Source organism: Anabrus simplex, chromosome 9 (genome assembly GCF_040414725.1).
Source record: "Anabrus simplex isolate iqAnaSimp1 chromosome 9, ASM4041472v1, whole genome shotgun sequence".
NCBI lineage: Eukaryota > Metazoa > Arthropoda > Insecta > Orthoptera > Tettigoniidae > Anabrus > Anabrus simplex.
Window position 1 is genome coordinate 18,484,921 of NC_090273.1, and position 14,895 is coordinate 18,499,815.

Below are 14,895 nucleotides of genomic sequence, written 5' to 3' on the forward strand. Positions count from 1 at the left end.
ATGAAGATAAAATTGTAATTCAAGAGGACAAATTGGGGGCAAACATTCATTCACATAAAGGGGAATTAGAATAGGTAATTTACCAAGGGAGACGTTTGATAAATTTCTAACTTCTTTGAAATCATTTGAGAAAAGACTAGGTAAATACCTGTTAGGAAATCTGCCATCTGGGTGACAGCTCTAAATGCAGATCGGTGACGAGTAATTGATGACTGAATAAATACTCTTCAGCAAGTGGCACTAGGCAACTGGATAGAATTCTGGCAAACATTTTGCCAGCAACACAGAGAAGAAATATTCTACGATAACTACCCCCATTACAAATGTATGGACAAGAGTGACAAGTAAGCCATCGTTTGTACTGACAAGTGTGACAAGTATCCTCTCATATGCGGTGACTAGTGTGTGGCGATTACGGTAGGTACAAATTTCTTATCATGTCCATTAAATCCATATCCTTGGTAACCCACAAAATTTTTCAAAATTATATTTAAAATAGGTGCACAGTATAGAATATTGCAATTTGGAGAAAGAAAAGGATTGGAATAATAAATAAAAATTGAATGTTACATGTTTAAAAATAAAAGAATCAACTATATAATAATCTATTTTATTTTTGATTCCAATTACAGTTTGCTGTAAAGCAAAGACATGAATATACTAAATACAGTTCATCTGTGTTTATTTCAGAGAGAGAAATTCTACAAAATATTCTCTGTTTACAAGAAACTTAGTCCTATTTCTTTGACTTGAAGTAAAATTTAGCAAAACATTTTTTTTATTTTTTTTGCTAGTTGCTTTACGTCGCACCGACACAGATAGGTCTTATGGCGACGATGGGACAGGGAAGGGCTGGGAGTGGGAAGGAAGCGGCCGTGGCCTTAATTAAGGTACAGCCCCAGCATTTGCCTGGTGTGAAAATGGGAAACCACGGAAAACCATTTTCAGGGCTGCCGGCAGTGGGGTTCGAACCTACTATCTCCCGAATACTGGCCGCATTCAAGCGACTGCAGCTATTGAGCTCAGTAGCAAAACATTAAGGATAAACTAAGTGAATGGGTCATTTAATAAAATCCTTCTTGTCTTTTGTCAAAATTATTTAATCTCTGAATGTAATCAGTACAGTATTATTTGAATATTCACAGGACAAATTACTACTGAAAATTTACCTAAAGAGGATTGTTTCTGATAATACCATAGCTCAGACGATACGCCGGTTCAATGTTAAATGTGTAGCCAACGCTTGCTCATACCACTAACGAGTAGCCTTAATACGTATACCTACATGCCAAAAATGTGGCGCTTATTGGAACGGGTTAAGTTGATAATGTAATGTCTAACAGCCTAGCTCTCTCCAGTCTTGGACCTCCTTTCCTCTCTTGTATGCTTCTAGCAACAAGACTAACAAGTTTCTTACCACTCCCTCCCCACCACAGAAAAAATAGAAGTGGAGTATGGTATACTACTCCTTTATAAACAAAATGTTACCTTTGTAGTTGTCAATCAACTTTTCATGTAAGCGTTGTTTTTACTGGCAGCCTACAAACTGGAGAAGCAGAAATAAATGCATTTCTCTCTCTCTCTCTCCAATCTTTACATATTCTGCACTGGGCTAGCACACTTCTTCATATTTAGGCCTACTCCAATCATAGCAAATTCCAGGAAGAGTGGCTATTTGAATCAACTCTTCATTTTACAAAAAATGTAACATCATTCACTGGTTGTATTTGTTTCTCTGGATTTACTTCAAGCTATCCATAGAGAGAAGCAATAAGGGCTGGCTGAAGTCAGGTGTTAGGTTAATGCAGAAACCTTATGGAAGAAAAACACTATTGCAATCTATAGGTACGGTATGCACCAGATTTTCTGTATGCAAGTGTGTATCAAATGCTCAAAAGTGATTTTTCTTTTTTGTAAATCATTACTAGCAAATTTAAATCATTTAGGTAATATCAGTATCGTTCTTTATCGGAAATAGTATGAAATAAAACTCCCATTACCCCTTGAGTATGCAATAAATTACGTATACACACTGTTCTTCCATGGAATGAATTAACTAAATGGGGAGGTCACCTACTATGCTATTAGAGTTGAGGAGAGTAAGCACTCCAGAAATAATAGTAATAAGTATATCAAAATCCAGATGCAGAGCTCAGTATTTTATTAGTGTGACTTGTTAAATAGCACATGAGAAAAGGATTGCTAGGTTTAAAAGTTTAGTAATCCCAAAAGGGCAAGAGAAGACATTTGTCCAATGTTAGAATTAAAATCAAGTCATTAAATGCTTCAAAAATATACTGCAAGTTTGCAATACCTGAGAGAGAAAATATTGCTGTATATCTATTTAACTTATGATTTCCCATCTGTTTCCTCTTGATTAATGTCAACGTACTTGATGTAGGCTACATCCTTTAAACAATTAATTTAATATCTTCCATAAATCCAAGTCATGAATCTCATCCATCCCAAATTTTTGTCTCCTCTGTCAGTGATAGAATGACATTGCAAATTGGGGGAACTTACAAAATTGTTCAGGAAGTCAAAGAATGTATTATAAATAATCAGCAATTTGACAAATATTATCTTCCATACCATCAAGAATAATAAACTATCATAGAATGACAGATAAGCATATGTTGCAACAAATCATAATAAAAGACGGTATGCATAAAATGGAACCGAAAATGGAAGTAAATATTTCCTTACAAACAACACCTCTATTATATTTAATTCATGATCATGCGGCTTATAAATTGTGTTTTTTTTTATTTTTTTAAATGGCCCTGTTCTTCCTCAGCTTTATTATTCCCACGGGTGGGGTTGCTAGTGCAGATAAATTTCCTCCTATTGTTCCTGTAGGTTCAACTCTTGACATATCCTCCTTTATATACTCCAAACATCTTCCTTCCTCTTACACCAGAAACAGAATTCTCCATTATTTTTCTTCATACATTTCCATCCTCTCGACTATGACCGAACCACATCAATCTTACTTCCCCTATGCCTAATATTCCTCGGATTGCCTCATTCCTTACTCTCTCTCTCTCTCCCCTTTTCAGTCCACACGAATATCTCAACAAATATCTTTTGCAGCAGCCCTTTGGTGATAGGCCACATATCCGCTCCAGTCGCTAGTCTCGCAACTACCTTGTGTATTATTCCTTCCAGTCGGGCTGGAATCCCCTTGTCACACAACATGCTTGAAATCCTTCCCCAACGAGGCAGAATCTTGCCCTAGATTTCCTTTGTTACTTATAGGACAGCCAAGGATTTAAAATTCACCACTGCTGGAATTCTCACTCCTTGAAAGGCTACAGATTATTCATGGTCACAGTGCTCATACACTGTTTTACTTTTCTCACCCACGTACCAACTTCCACAGGCTTTTCTCCAGACCTCCAACAACATTTCTGCTTCATTTTGTGAATCTGAGTATAAAATCACAACATTGTCCATGGAGCTTCTTTCCTTACAGTCTTTGCACCACATCCATTGAAATATTGAACAGTAAGGGGTTTAGTGATGACTCTGGTAAACTCCTACCTTTACTGAAAGGGCCCCCATGATTTCTGATGCACATTTTACATTTATTGTATACTCTTCCTGTACATATCTCTGATTACTTTAACATCTTGCTCACAAACTACTTTCTTCCTCGAGCACCTCCATAATATGACCCTTGGATCCTATCAAATGCTTCCTCCAAGTCAATGAATACCACTTAAATCTCTCTGTATCTTTCCATTAGCTGGTTCAGAGCAAATATAGCATTGAAAGTTCCCCTGCCGCTCATGTATCTAAATTGTTCCTTTCGTGTTTCAAATAGTCTGCAGATTAGCAACTTCAAAAACAACTGGTTATAGTCTGAACAGGACAGATGAGTTTTTTTTTTTTTTTTTTAAGCTAGTGGTTTGCCGCACTAACTCACTGACGGTTTTTGGTGATACAATGATGAGAAAAGGCTAGGATTGGGATGTATGGCTTTAATTAAGGTAGAACCGTAGCATCTGACTGACGTGAAAATGGGAAACTATGAAAAACCATCTTTAGGGCTGCTGATGGTAAGATTCGATCCCACCCTTTTCCAAATGCAAACTCACAGCTACGCAAGCCTAACTGCATGACCAACTTGCTTAGTCATGAAGTTGATATAGCGGTCATAGAGACATGACTTATCAGTTGTATAAGAGATCCAAACCACTGAGATGTGATATTTCATTTCAAGAATCCAGCTGGAATTCAAACTCGCTTTAGATGCGGATACACAAATAGTTTGGTAAAACTTGGAGTTTGAATCCTTCATCATCAACCACTGTTCACCTCCTATAATACCAATATTTTCTGTACAGATGTTACTTTCTTGATATCACTGCATGATGAACATCTGAATGGAGCATGAAGAAGATGGGAGATTATCTCAATGGCTCTTGCAGTACCAATCTTCACAGCTTAGAGACAAGAATAGATTTAAAACCAATTAATATTTCATAAAACTGATATATGAAGTCAGATGTGCAGACGGACATCACAGAGAATAATGATTTACATCATTTCTACACTAGGTGTGTGTTGGAAAATACTGTAATGGTAAAACACTTTTAGTTGGTTTCTTTTGCTGGTCATATGGGTTATAATAATCCAAAAACATAACTGGCTTCTGAAGTTAAATTACTGTGAGCAAGAAAAAAAGCTATCAGAAAGACAGATTTAGGAATAAATTAGTCACAATGAAAAGAAAAAACCCACAGCAATGTCAAACTTACCATGTTAATGGGTCATTAAAGAGGTACAGTATATACTTATATATACATGTTTCAATTCTTTTGAATCTTCGTCAGTGGATCACAATTTAAAGATGTTCTGCTACTTATCTATGACTATAGAACAGTACTGCAAGTTAAGTAAACCTATGTGTTATTCGACCAGAACCATGGAAACCATTAACAGTCTTCCTGTAAGAGGGCACATGGGTCCCAACACCATTCCGTGTTTCTTCCCGCAAGGTCCAGCTCCGCTCGAGCTCTACTGCCTTCCAGACCACATCTCACTCCAACCACACTAATTATTTAAGGGTTCATTCCTCTAACATGTCCAAACCATTTTGTTCTTGATTCTGATATATCACCCGCCTGTGGGTGGGGACAGTAGAATAACACCCACAGTATCCCCTGCCTGTCGTAAGAGGTGACTAAAAGGGGCCCCAAGTGCTCTTAACTTGGGAGCGTGGGCTGGCGACCACGGGGCCCTTAGCTGAGCCCTGGCATTGCTTCCACTTATTTATGACAGGCTCCTCACTTTAATCTATCCTATCCAACCTCCCCTGGTCAACTCTTATTCTTTTCCGAGCCCGACAGTATTAGGTTCCTGAGGGCTAGGGAGTCTTTCATTTTCATGCCGTTCGTGGCCCTTATCTTTCTTTGGCCGATACCTTCCTTTTTTGAAGTGTCGGAATGTTGTGGCCATGCATTCTAATCTGCATGAACACAAAACATACTATTCTTTATGCTTTAATTAAATTGGTCCTCTGTTGATTAAAAAAGGGAACTGCAAAGATAATTTGCTAGCTAAATGATTAGGAAAGCTGAGATAGTTAATTAGAACATTAAAAATGAAGACATATACTGATAAAAACTTGAAATATTTAGATAGCTTTGAACTTGGAGTTAAAACCTTTCAATTTGAAACACATTTAACTACTCGCAAATACAAATGACACCATCATTCTACCAGATGTTCCCTCATGCCTCCAAATATGCAACAGAAAAATACTTTTACATTGACTGAATTAAAAACAAAGGGGCTGCCTAGCCGAGACGGTAAAGGCGTGCTCGGTTCACCCGGAATGACATGGGTTCGAATCCCCGCCAGATGTTGATAAAATACGAAACATGTACCACTTTTAACCATTAAATTGCCTTAAGCAATCATTGTATCGACTAGGTGGAAAATAATAAATACTTAATTGTGAATCTATTGAAGTGCGATACGGGCCATGAAACTGATTTTATGTAATCCCCGCCAGGAAGTCGAAAAATTTAAGAAACAAGATTTCCACTTCCGGAGGTGCACATGGCCCTGAGGTTCACTCAGCCTACACCAAAAATGAGTACCAGGTTAATTCCTGGGAGCAAGGGTGGCCGGACAAAGAGCTAAACTCTCTACCCCTCAGGTGCTGAGGTTACGGATAGTGGAAGCCTTTACCTTCCACCCCTCCAAGGACCTTCATGGCCTGTACGGAGATGACTTTGCTTTGCTTTTCCTTGAATTAAAAACAAAACTATTATGAAAAAATGAAAAATCCTCCGAAGATGAAGGAGAGGAGGTGGCAGCAGACGATATCTGCAATTAAATTCAATAGTTCATATTTTGTGATGATAGCAATCTTGATTTTAGTTTTGAGTGAGAGAGAACACGCACAGATTAAAAAATTCGGAGAAAACATTGAATCCAACTTATGACTATTATCGTCAGGCAGCTTCTTCTAGGACCCAGGCAGGTTCCATGGTAAATTATTCTTGTTACCATACCATCATTGTGATAGTGTGCTGTGAAATACAGTACACAAGGTTACTGACTGTATTATGCTATCTTCAGAACAGTACAAAATTATTTTCCAACCCACTAGTAATATGGACTTCCAACTAAGACTGGAATAGAATTGAGAAGATTCACTGAATTTAATTTCACTTTCTTGTTTGGTGATACAGCGATGTCTTCCAATCATAGGGATATGTGTGCTAAAAGAGGAAATTTATACCCCTGAGGAACAGTAAAGAGGCAAATGTCCACATTAATGAAATGTTCAAATGAATATTGGGTTGAGTGGTTGAAATGAACAGCAGAATATTTGAAATCCATCAGCCAATATGCAGTAAACAACAAAACAAATACAAACATGCTCTGAACATCAAGATATATCATTATAACATTTAAAGTGACGATGGTAACACACAACTAAATGTACTGGTACTGCATATGTTCAAAATATGCATCCTCCTGCCTCACACATTGCTCATAACAGTTCTGAAGATTGTCAAATATGTTAATGAGCACAAATGTTGCTGCAAGAACACAATAGTTTTCCCGGTATAAGCATCACTGGATTTAAAACAATGAAAGGTGCCAGGTGAAGAAAGAAATAGTGTAAATTAAGTTACAACCTAAGGAACAGCTAAATGGAAGACAGTTGGGCATTTCTGGAGGAACTTAGAACTTAGCAGAAATATAGGGATAGTTATACTGTGAGAGAATTTACAATTATGCAGATTAAATATTCATGAAAATAAAATAAAAATTAACTTGAATAATTGTGTTCTATTTTAAGGGAAGTCTCCTGAATATTAGTTAATTTCTACCCTGAAATCCTGACAACCCCAAATTCTGCCAGAATTAATTTTCTGAGGCACTGATTGACTTGGATTGTATACATGTTTATCCCATTTCAAGACTAATACATCCTATATGCTGATAAACTCTCTTCAACACTATGACCCATATTCATTCAAAAAGAAGACAACTTAGAACTGCATGTTAAAATGAAAATTCAAAAATAGACAAGACAGAATCACTCATACATTTCAAGAAAATAATGAACTCACTTTGCTTTAAGGAATTATGACTTGCAAATTATCTTTCTTTAGGATTCAATCATTGCCATAAACAGAAACATAAATAACTATAACATGAATACAATATAAGAGATTAATCTAGAGTTTTGGAAGATATTTGATGCTGAGACAATCAGTTTTCTTTCTTAAACAATTAAATTAAATTTGGAACTTGTCCTATTCACTGGTAAAAAAAACCCAACAGAATAGCATCTAAAAAATTATCACACTTTTCTTTTGTAGAATCTCTCTTTTCATACACATGATGATCACTGTACATTGTATAATATTACTCACATTCACATTTTTCATACAACTTTAACAACTATTACAATAATAAATGAATATGGTTCTGTCATGTTCATGTAAATAGCTAATTTGATCAACTCTACTTACAAATTTCGTTAAACTGTTAGAACAGGTTCCGAGAGATATTGTACAGATATTTCAAAATAAATATAAAACATTATTACCATGTATTTATAAAGTAAACCAACACAGAATACACAAGGAATATCCATAGAACAGAAAATGTTCCATTCTTTGCTTAAGGTGTGAATCAAGTCATCCAAGAATGATTACATCTGTAGAAAGTCTTCAAATGTATTGAGATATGTAATTTCCAGATTTTTGGTAACAAGATTACTTATTTACAGAATAGGCTTTCTTTACTGGGTTATGAAAAACTGATTTTCCTGATCTGTGCACTAGAAGTGAAAATATGTACGGTATTTTTAACTCATCTACCATCATTCGCCTCAAAAATGTCAAGTTGCACAAAATGACAACAAATAACATGAAGTGTTCTGATGCAGTTTATAAATAAATATATACATTTCAACCTGTGCACAGAAAATATGAAGTAAAGTATTAAATTAGAACTGAAGAAAAATTAAAACAATCAGCCAAATGGTAAAACAGGATAACTAAGAAAACCAACTACTTCAGAAATATTGGTAACATTCCATATACTGAGAAAATTTTTCTCAGTACAGATGAGACAAAAATGAAAATAAATAGTCAATAATAAATACACTCAAAACAACAGTTCAATTCTCGAGCTACTCCAAGATAACCCAACATTCACATGGCAGGTTTTTTTTTTTTTTTTTACAAAATGTTTGATTTACATGATATTTAACAAAAAATCAGAATAAATCATTTTTAAAAAGACATAAAATTATAGTGATGTCCAATTATTCTGAAACCATTTGACATTTTTATATATTATTTCTTTCCTGTACATTATCATTTTATTTATACATATTGTTTATATTACTCCTCATTCACATGGCAGTAGTTCATTCTTATTGAGCGTAGATCTGTTATAAGCGTATTCAAGTTTTATTACATCATTATTATTATTATTATTATTATTATTATTATTATTATTACATTCCCCACTTAAGACAAATTTTGAAGCCATCAGTTAGAGTTGAGTTGTGCTTGCTTTTACTTGGAAGAGCTCCAAATTATTTTTTTCAGCATGGGATTCAAGAGATATCAAACAAATACACACATACAACAGTAACATCATCACCATTTACAAAAATCATTTCATGTAAAAAGGAAGGATCACATTTTTCCCTAAGTACAATTCACAGAAAAAAAAAAAGAAAAAAAAAGAAAAAAAAAATTCACTGTCGCTACAAATACTATTATTTCTTCACATTCTAAAGGGAAGAAAAAAGTATTTTTATTCATGTTCAAAACCAGTCTAAACAACAAATGATAAAGTAAGGTCTTGAAATAATTAACTTTTATATCAGGTAATAACCATGCTACATGCTACATCAAATTTCCTAACATTAGCTAATCTAGGGGTAAACATCACTGAGAATGGTACTTTGGTATCTTTCAACAAATAAAAAGAATTATCTTAAGTATTACATAGGGGAAGGGCACTAAAATGACATGAATTAAATTAACAGATGGAATAAAACCATCAACAAAACAAACAATACTGTTAGTGTTCTACAGAGAAAAACACACTACCCTGATCAACAAACTGCTCCATGGTCATGAAGAAATAGGCAGTTAAGAAATTAAATCACAAATGACTCTTTAAACATATTACTGGTTATTATAATTAATATAATTATTATTAGAATACACAGCCTAATATTGCGATTTTTCACCTATTGTAAGACAACACTGTTTATTTGATAAAATGCTGTAAAACATCATCATTCAACATCATTAAAGTTTATGTCAATTCAAAAATTATTCTTGTTGATTGCCTACAAGTTCATACGTGAAGTCAGCATTTATACAGTGAGCTATTTGTAAACTGTACAAAACAACCAATGAAATGAAAAGGTAGTAAACATGACTATATTATATATATATATGACAAGAAATTCTATTCCAATCTTAATAAAAATACTCCTTTATAAAAACTGACATACTTAACAATGACATGTTCTGTAAGTAGGAAAACTGTCACCAGGACAACAATAGCTTTCCAGTCATACAATTACAACATTTCAGAAAAAAATTATGAAACGGCTAGTATTATGTTTCTCATTTCTTCTTCTGACATTCAATGTGTTTTAGACCTCTAATTACACAGTTACAGAGCAAACAGTTATTTTCTATGCTAATGTAGTGTAACTGTTATGGCCACACACTACAGGATTTGCTGGGTGAGCAGATTGGTGGAGGAAGTACTGTTACAAACAATATTTAGAAACATTTGTTTTTCACAATCTACCACTATGTAATAAAAACTTGTCATCACAGTAAAACAATGTTAAAAATCTTAAAACACATAAAAACAATTAAGTAGGAACAATAAAATTATAAATTATAATATAGCTGGTCAACGTCACAAACTGCTTTTTAATAAATGCAAATATTCCTTCTCTTGCTCTCCAAAAATTCTAACAAATAGCCAAACAAAGTATCTCTTGCATAACTAGTCCCGCAAGTTAAGTCACAAAACTTCCATAGGCATCCTGGACACTTACATCTTAACGACTATGGTACATCTTGTTTGCCTGTGCAATTACAAACCTAATGAACATCATCTCATACAAACGACAAAATTAAAACTTATAAAGAGTTACAAAGAAAAAAGAACTGCTACACAGTTAATAAATACATCAAGACAAAAATATACTATTTCTTAACATATTACATGCATATAGATATATGCAACCAATGAAAGAAGATATAAACTTGTTTCTTTTCAAATTGTGTTTTATATTTTTTACATCTGCTGGTAAACTTCAACAATACCTTTCTTCTAAAAATCTCATACTGTATTAATAGTTTGTGCTATGTCAACTATCCGAAAAGTCTCACATCTTTATTTATTGAAACCAAGCTTTTCGAATAAAAATTATGTCTAGACTAGCAGTATAAGATTTGCTACATTCAATTTCTTGTGTGTAAACCAAAGCAGACATCAAAGCCTGCCAAACACAAGCCACACTTCTTGTTAACAATTTATAAAAATACACCAGTATGCATTTACACAACACTGCATATTCTTTCTCCTTTCACCTGTCACAATTGCCTTCAACTAGCTTTTTATTCATCATCCTACTTTGCAGACATAAAAAAATGCCTGATCACAAACTGCTGTTCCAAACTTGACAAAACAATTCCAGCTAGAGAAAAACCTTGCAGGTCTGCAAAAAAATAAATATATATTCTGCAATGCAATACAGCACATTGCAATAAAGGCTCCTTGTTCTTCCTCTCAACCCGTCTCGAGTGTTGCCAGGTTTCATCCTAGACAACCAAAATCCGCCCAAAAGCAGACGGACAGGTCCTGTATGCTCTAGTGAGTTTTCAACTCCCAAGAGCAAGACCAATGACATTTAGTCACACCCTTTCAACAAACCCCTTCCAGGGCGCCAGGGCTCAAAACCAAAGCAGTGCACAAATTAGATAGTGGAAAGATGGTGTCAGCGGGCAGTATATGGAGTGTAAGTGGCATGGGTATTAGACCATGTCCGAGGAGAGGACGAGGGAGTGGGGGAGGATGGCAGGGAGTAGGATTCAGATAACAAGTGGCGTAAATGTGAAGAATTTGTGGTAGGGACTGAGGTGGGAGGTAAAGAATTAGATTCACTGGGTGTGATGGGAGTGGACAGGTCGTCGGGATCATCCGGGCTGGTTGGTGAATGAGTTACGGTTATCTGCCCAGGAGCAGTCTGTACAATGCGAAGGAAGTGATCATGCGGAGAAGAGCCTACGGATACCCTGAACTCTCCTAAGGATTGATTCAGTTCAGACATTGCCTGAGTGAGCAGGTCTGCAGATACACCATCTGGCAAGCCCTGGAAAACAAAATTGAGCAACATGTAAATGAAATATGTATGAGATCTACGCTAGAAGATAGCTCTATTTAACAAATGGTTACTGCCTAGAAATAGGATTGATTTTTTTTTTTGAAAAAATAAATTACCTTTTACTTTCTGGCAATTTTTCTTTTTAGCATTAATTTCACCTAACCTGTGCGTTGAGTCTTACATGTTTGTATTTATTAAATGTATATGTTCACCACCATGCTTCCAACCCATTGGTTGACTTAATGTACTTAGTACTATTCTTTCATTACAAGCCAAGTACAGACTAATGTGCATTGTGGAATGTTTCAGCTGGTTGGGAAGCTCAAAGTATTTGCCTGGAAGAATTACCATCCAACAGGTTCCTCACCATACTACATTTATGAGGACTGATTCAAGACTATGCAAGCAGGGATTTTTACTCAGATGAGCAGAAGGTCACGGGTGGTGTTCTTTTCCTGGACTCGGTTGAGTGGCTCAGATAGTTGAGGCACTGGCTTTCTGAACCCAAATTGACACGTTTGCTCCTGTCTCAGTGCTGTGTTATTTGAGGGGGCTCAAACACGTCAACCTTGTGTCAATAGATTTACTGGCATGTAAAATAACTCCTGCCCGACAAAATTCTGGCACCTCGGTGTTTCCGAAAACCATTACAAAAAATAAAATAAAAAATAGTGAGAAGTAAAAACAACAAGATTATTATTATTATTACTACTACTACTACTACTACTACTTTCCTGTGCTCCAGGAAGGTGTGTTGTGTATATAAAGAACACAAACTATTGATGAGTACTTCCACTATTGCTTGACAAACAAATGCAATGAATGCTGTGGTCTACAGATTTCTGCAAAAACAGTTCTTGCAATTCCTTCACTAGCAGCAAAAAGTAGACCAACCAAACTTTCCAACCAGTGTAATATTTACCGATGAAGTTTTAATCACACATGGAGGATTGTTTAATCCTTGTACCTCACATGCTTGGGCTGAGGACATGCCCTACGCCAAATTTCAACGGCCTCAAGTAGTAGCATCATTGTAACTAACAACCTTAAAGTTAAGTAGTTATCACGATCAGTGAGGTGCGGATGTGTTCATCTTTCATATAATAATAACAACGTCGTGTGGCCTCCGGAGAGGCTTGGTGAAGCTCTGTGAGGATGGGCCCCTATTCTAATGTTGCAAGATGGCACAAACACCCAGCTCCCGAACTAGAGGAACTAACAAATGGAAGTTAAAATCCTCAACCCGGCCGGGAATAGACCCCGGGACCCCTTGGACCAAAGACCAGCATACTAACCATTTAGCCATGGAGCCAGACAATATTTCATGAGACACATGTGAAAATGAAAATGTTAAGTTATTTACTCATTACATAATAATGTCATTTACTACTGTTTATTTTCTCCTGATATGAACATCATATCTCGGGTTATTTATTTTTTTGGCACCAGAAATGGATGAGTTAGCCATTCTGCTTGACATGGTAAATGTAAAATTACTACTCAAGGAAGATCTCGCTTATTAAAAATATTTGGAACACTTTTCTCTCATAAATGGAACTTCATATCGTGGGAGTGTTAAGAAACTCGAGAAAAAGCTAAACGGTTAAAGTAAATATTAGACTAAAGTGGAGTGTCCTACATTCATTTGGAGTTGAAGGTACAACCATCCCCTCTGACAAAAGAGGTAAGCACACGAATAGAGGACCAAGTGCTTGTTGTCAGTGTTAAATGTTAGAGCCAATCCCAGCTGTTAAATCTCACTATAAATGAAACGACTGTATCCAAATCTATTCAGAAGAGAGGTTGATAATAGGTAAGTGGTACTGGGCACAAGTAACGAAATATAAAATTCTTGCAACTGAACGTCAATACAGGAACATTTTTTTTTTTTTTTTTTTGCTATTCGCTTTACGTCGCACTGACACAGATAGGTCTTATGGCGACGATGGGACAGGAAAGGCCTAGGAATTGGAAGGAAGCAGCCGTGGCCTTAATTAAGGTACAGCCCCGGCATTTGCCTGGTGTGAAAATGGGAAACCATGGAAAACCATCTTCAGGGCTGCCGACAGTGGGGCTCGAACCCACTATCTCCCAATTACTGGATACTGGCCGCACTTAAGCGACTGCAGCTATCGAGCTCGGTAGGAACATTTTTGTACCTAACTTTAACATGTAGAAGGCCTCTCATCATTGTCATTACAGTATTATTATTTCCTAAACTATTTACAATAGACTTCTAATAAAGTCTAGATACATACATACATCTTCATTATAGTCTCTTATGCCTTTCATCATTCAGTCGGCCCCTGTGAATTTACTACACGTCTCGAAAATCTCATTTGTAATTAGCTCTGCAGCCTCGTTTAGTTCCATACAGAGCCTGGTCTCTCTCTAGTTCCCTTACCTTCCATGACTGAGTCTATTTTTCTCTTAATCAATCCTTCTACATCTTGGCCACATCTCAACATGTGGTGTACTTAACACACCCAAGCATTCTTCATAAAACACTAAATTCTTCACAACCTACTTACCTAACAAATTTCTTCAATATCCTCTCCTCACACCATGACAAAAAAAAAAAAGTGATGGAACATAAAATTCACTGTTCTGTTGAGTTTCGCTCTTTTTTTTTTTTTTTTCAAAACTTTAAATTCATGTTCCACTGGAGACACTCCCAATTAAATAATGATTTTCTTCTTAATTGCATATTTAACCACTCTTACTGTTTTCTTTTCCACTTCTTTTACCAGAAAGTTATCTTTATTAAAAGATGATGAGAGAGTTATTCTTCTTCTGATTAGGTAAAGATATTGAAGTCTTTTTCATGCTGGGTCTGAAATCATTGACCACAATTCCCTTCTCAGGTGGAAGAATAAGCAGTTTTCCTTATTTAGCTCGTCTCTTGAACATCTGGTGCTGCACTTGTGCATATTTCAGATGGTATTTCATTACTCATAGAACCTGTGTTGTCCATGTCTGGAATTAGC

At 35.8% G+C, this 14,895-nt stretch overlaps 1 protein-coding gene across 1 annotated transcript in view; it reads right to left on the minus strand.

Annotated features, from left to right (window-relative positions):
- Nucleotides 1-594: 594 nt before the first annotated feature.
- The window catches only part of LOC136881077 (PR domain zinc finger protein 10), a 312,840-nt gene continuing 298,539 nt past the window's right edge, over nucleotides 595-14,895 (minus strand). Inside the window, exon 27 of the mRNA XM_067153695.2 lies at nucleotides 595-11,896. Within this exon, the coding sequence (XP_067009796.2) occupies nucleotides 11,522-11,896 (375 nt within the window). The 3' untranslated portion in view covers nucleotides 595-11,521. The remainder of the gene's footprint in view (nucleotides 11,897-14,895) is intronic.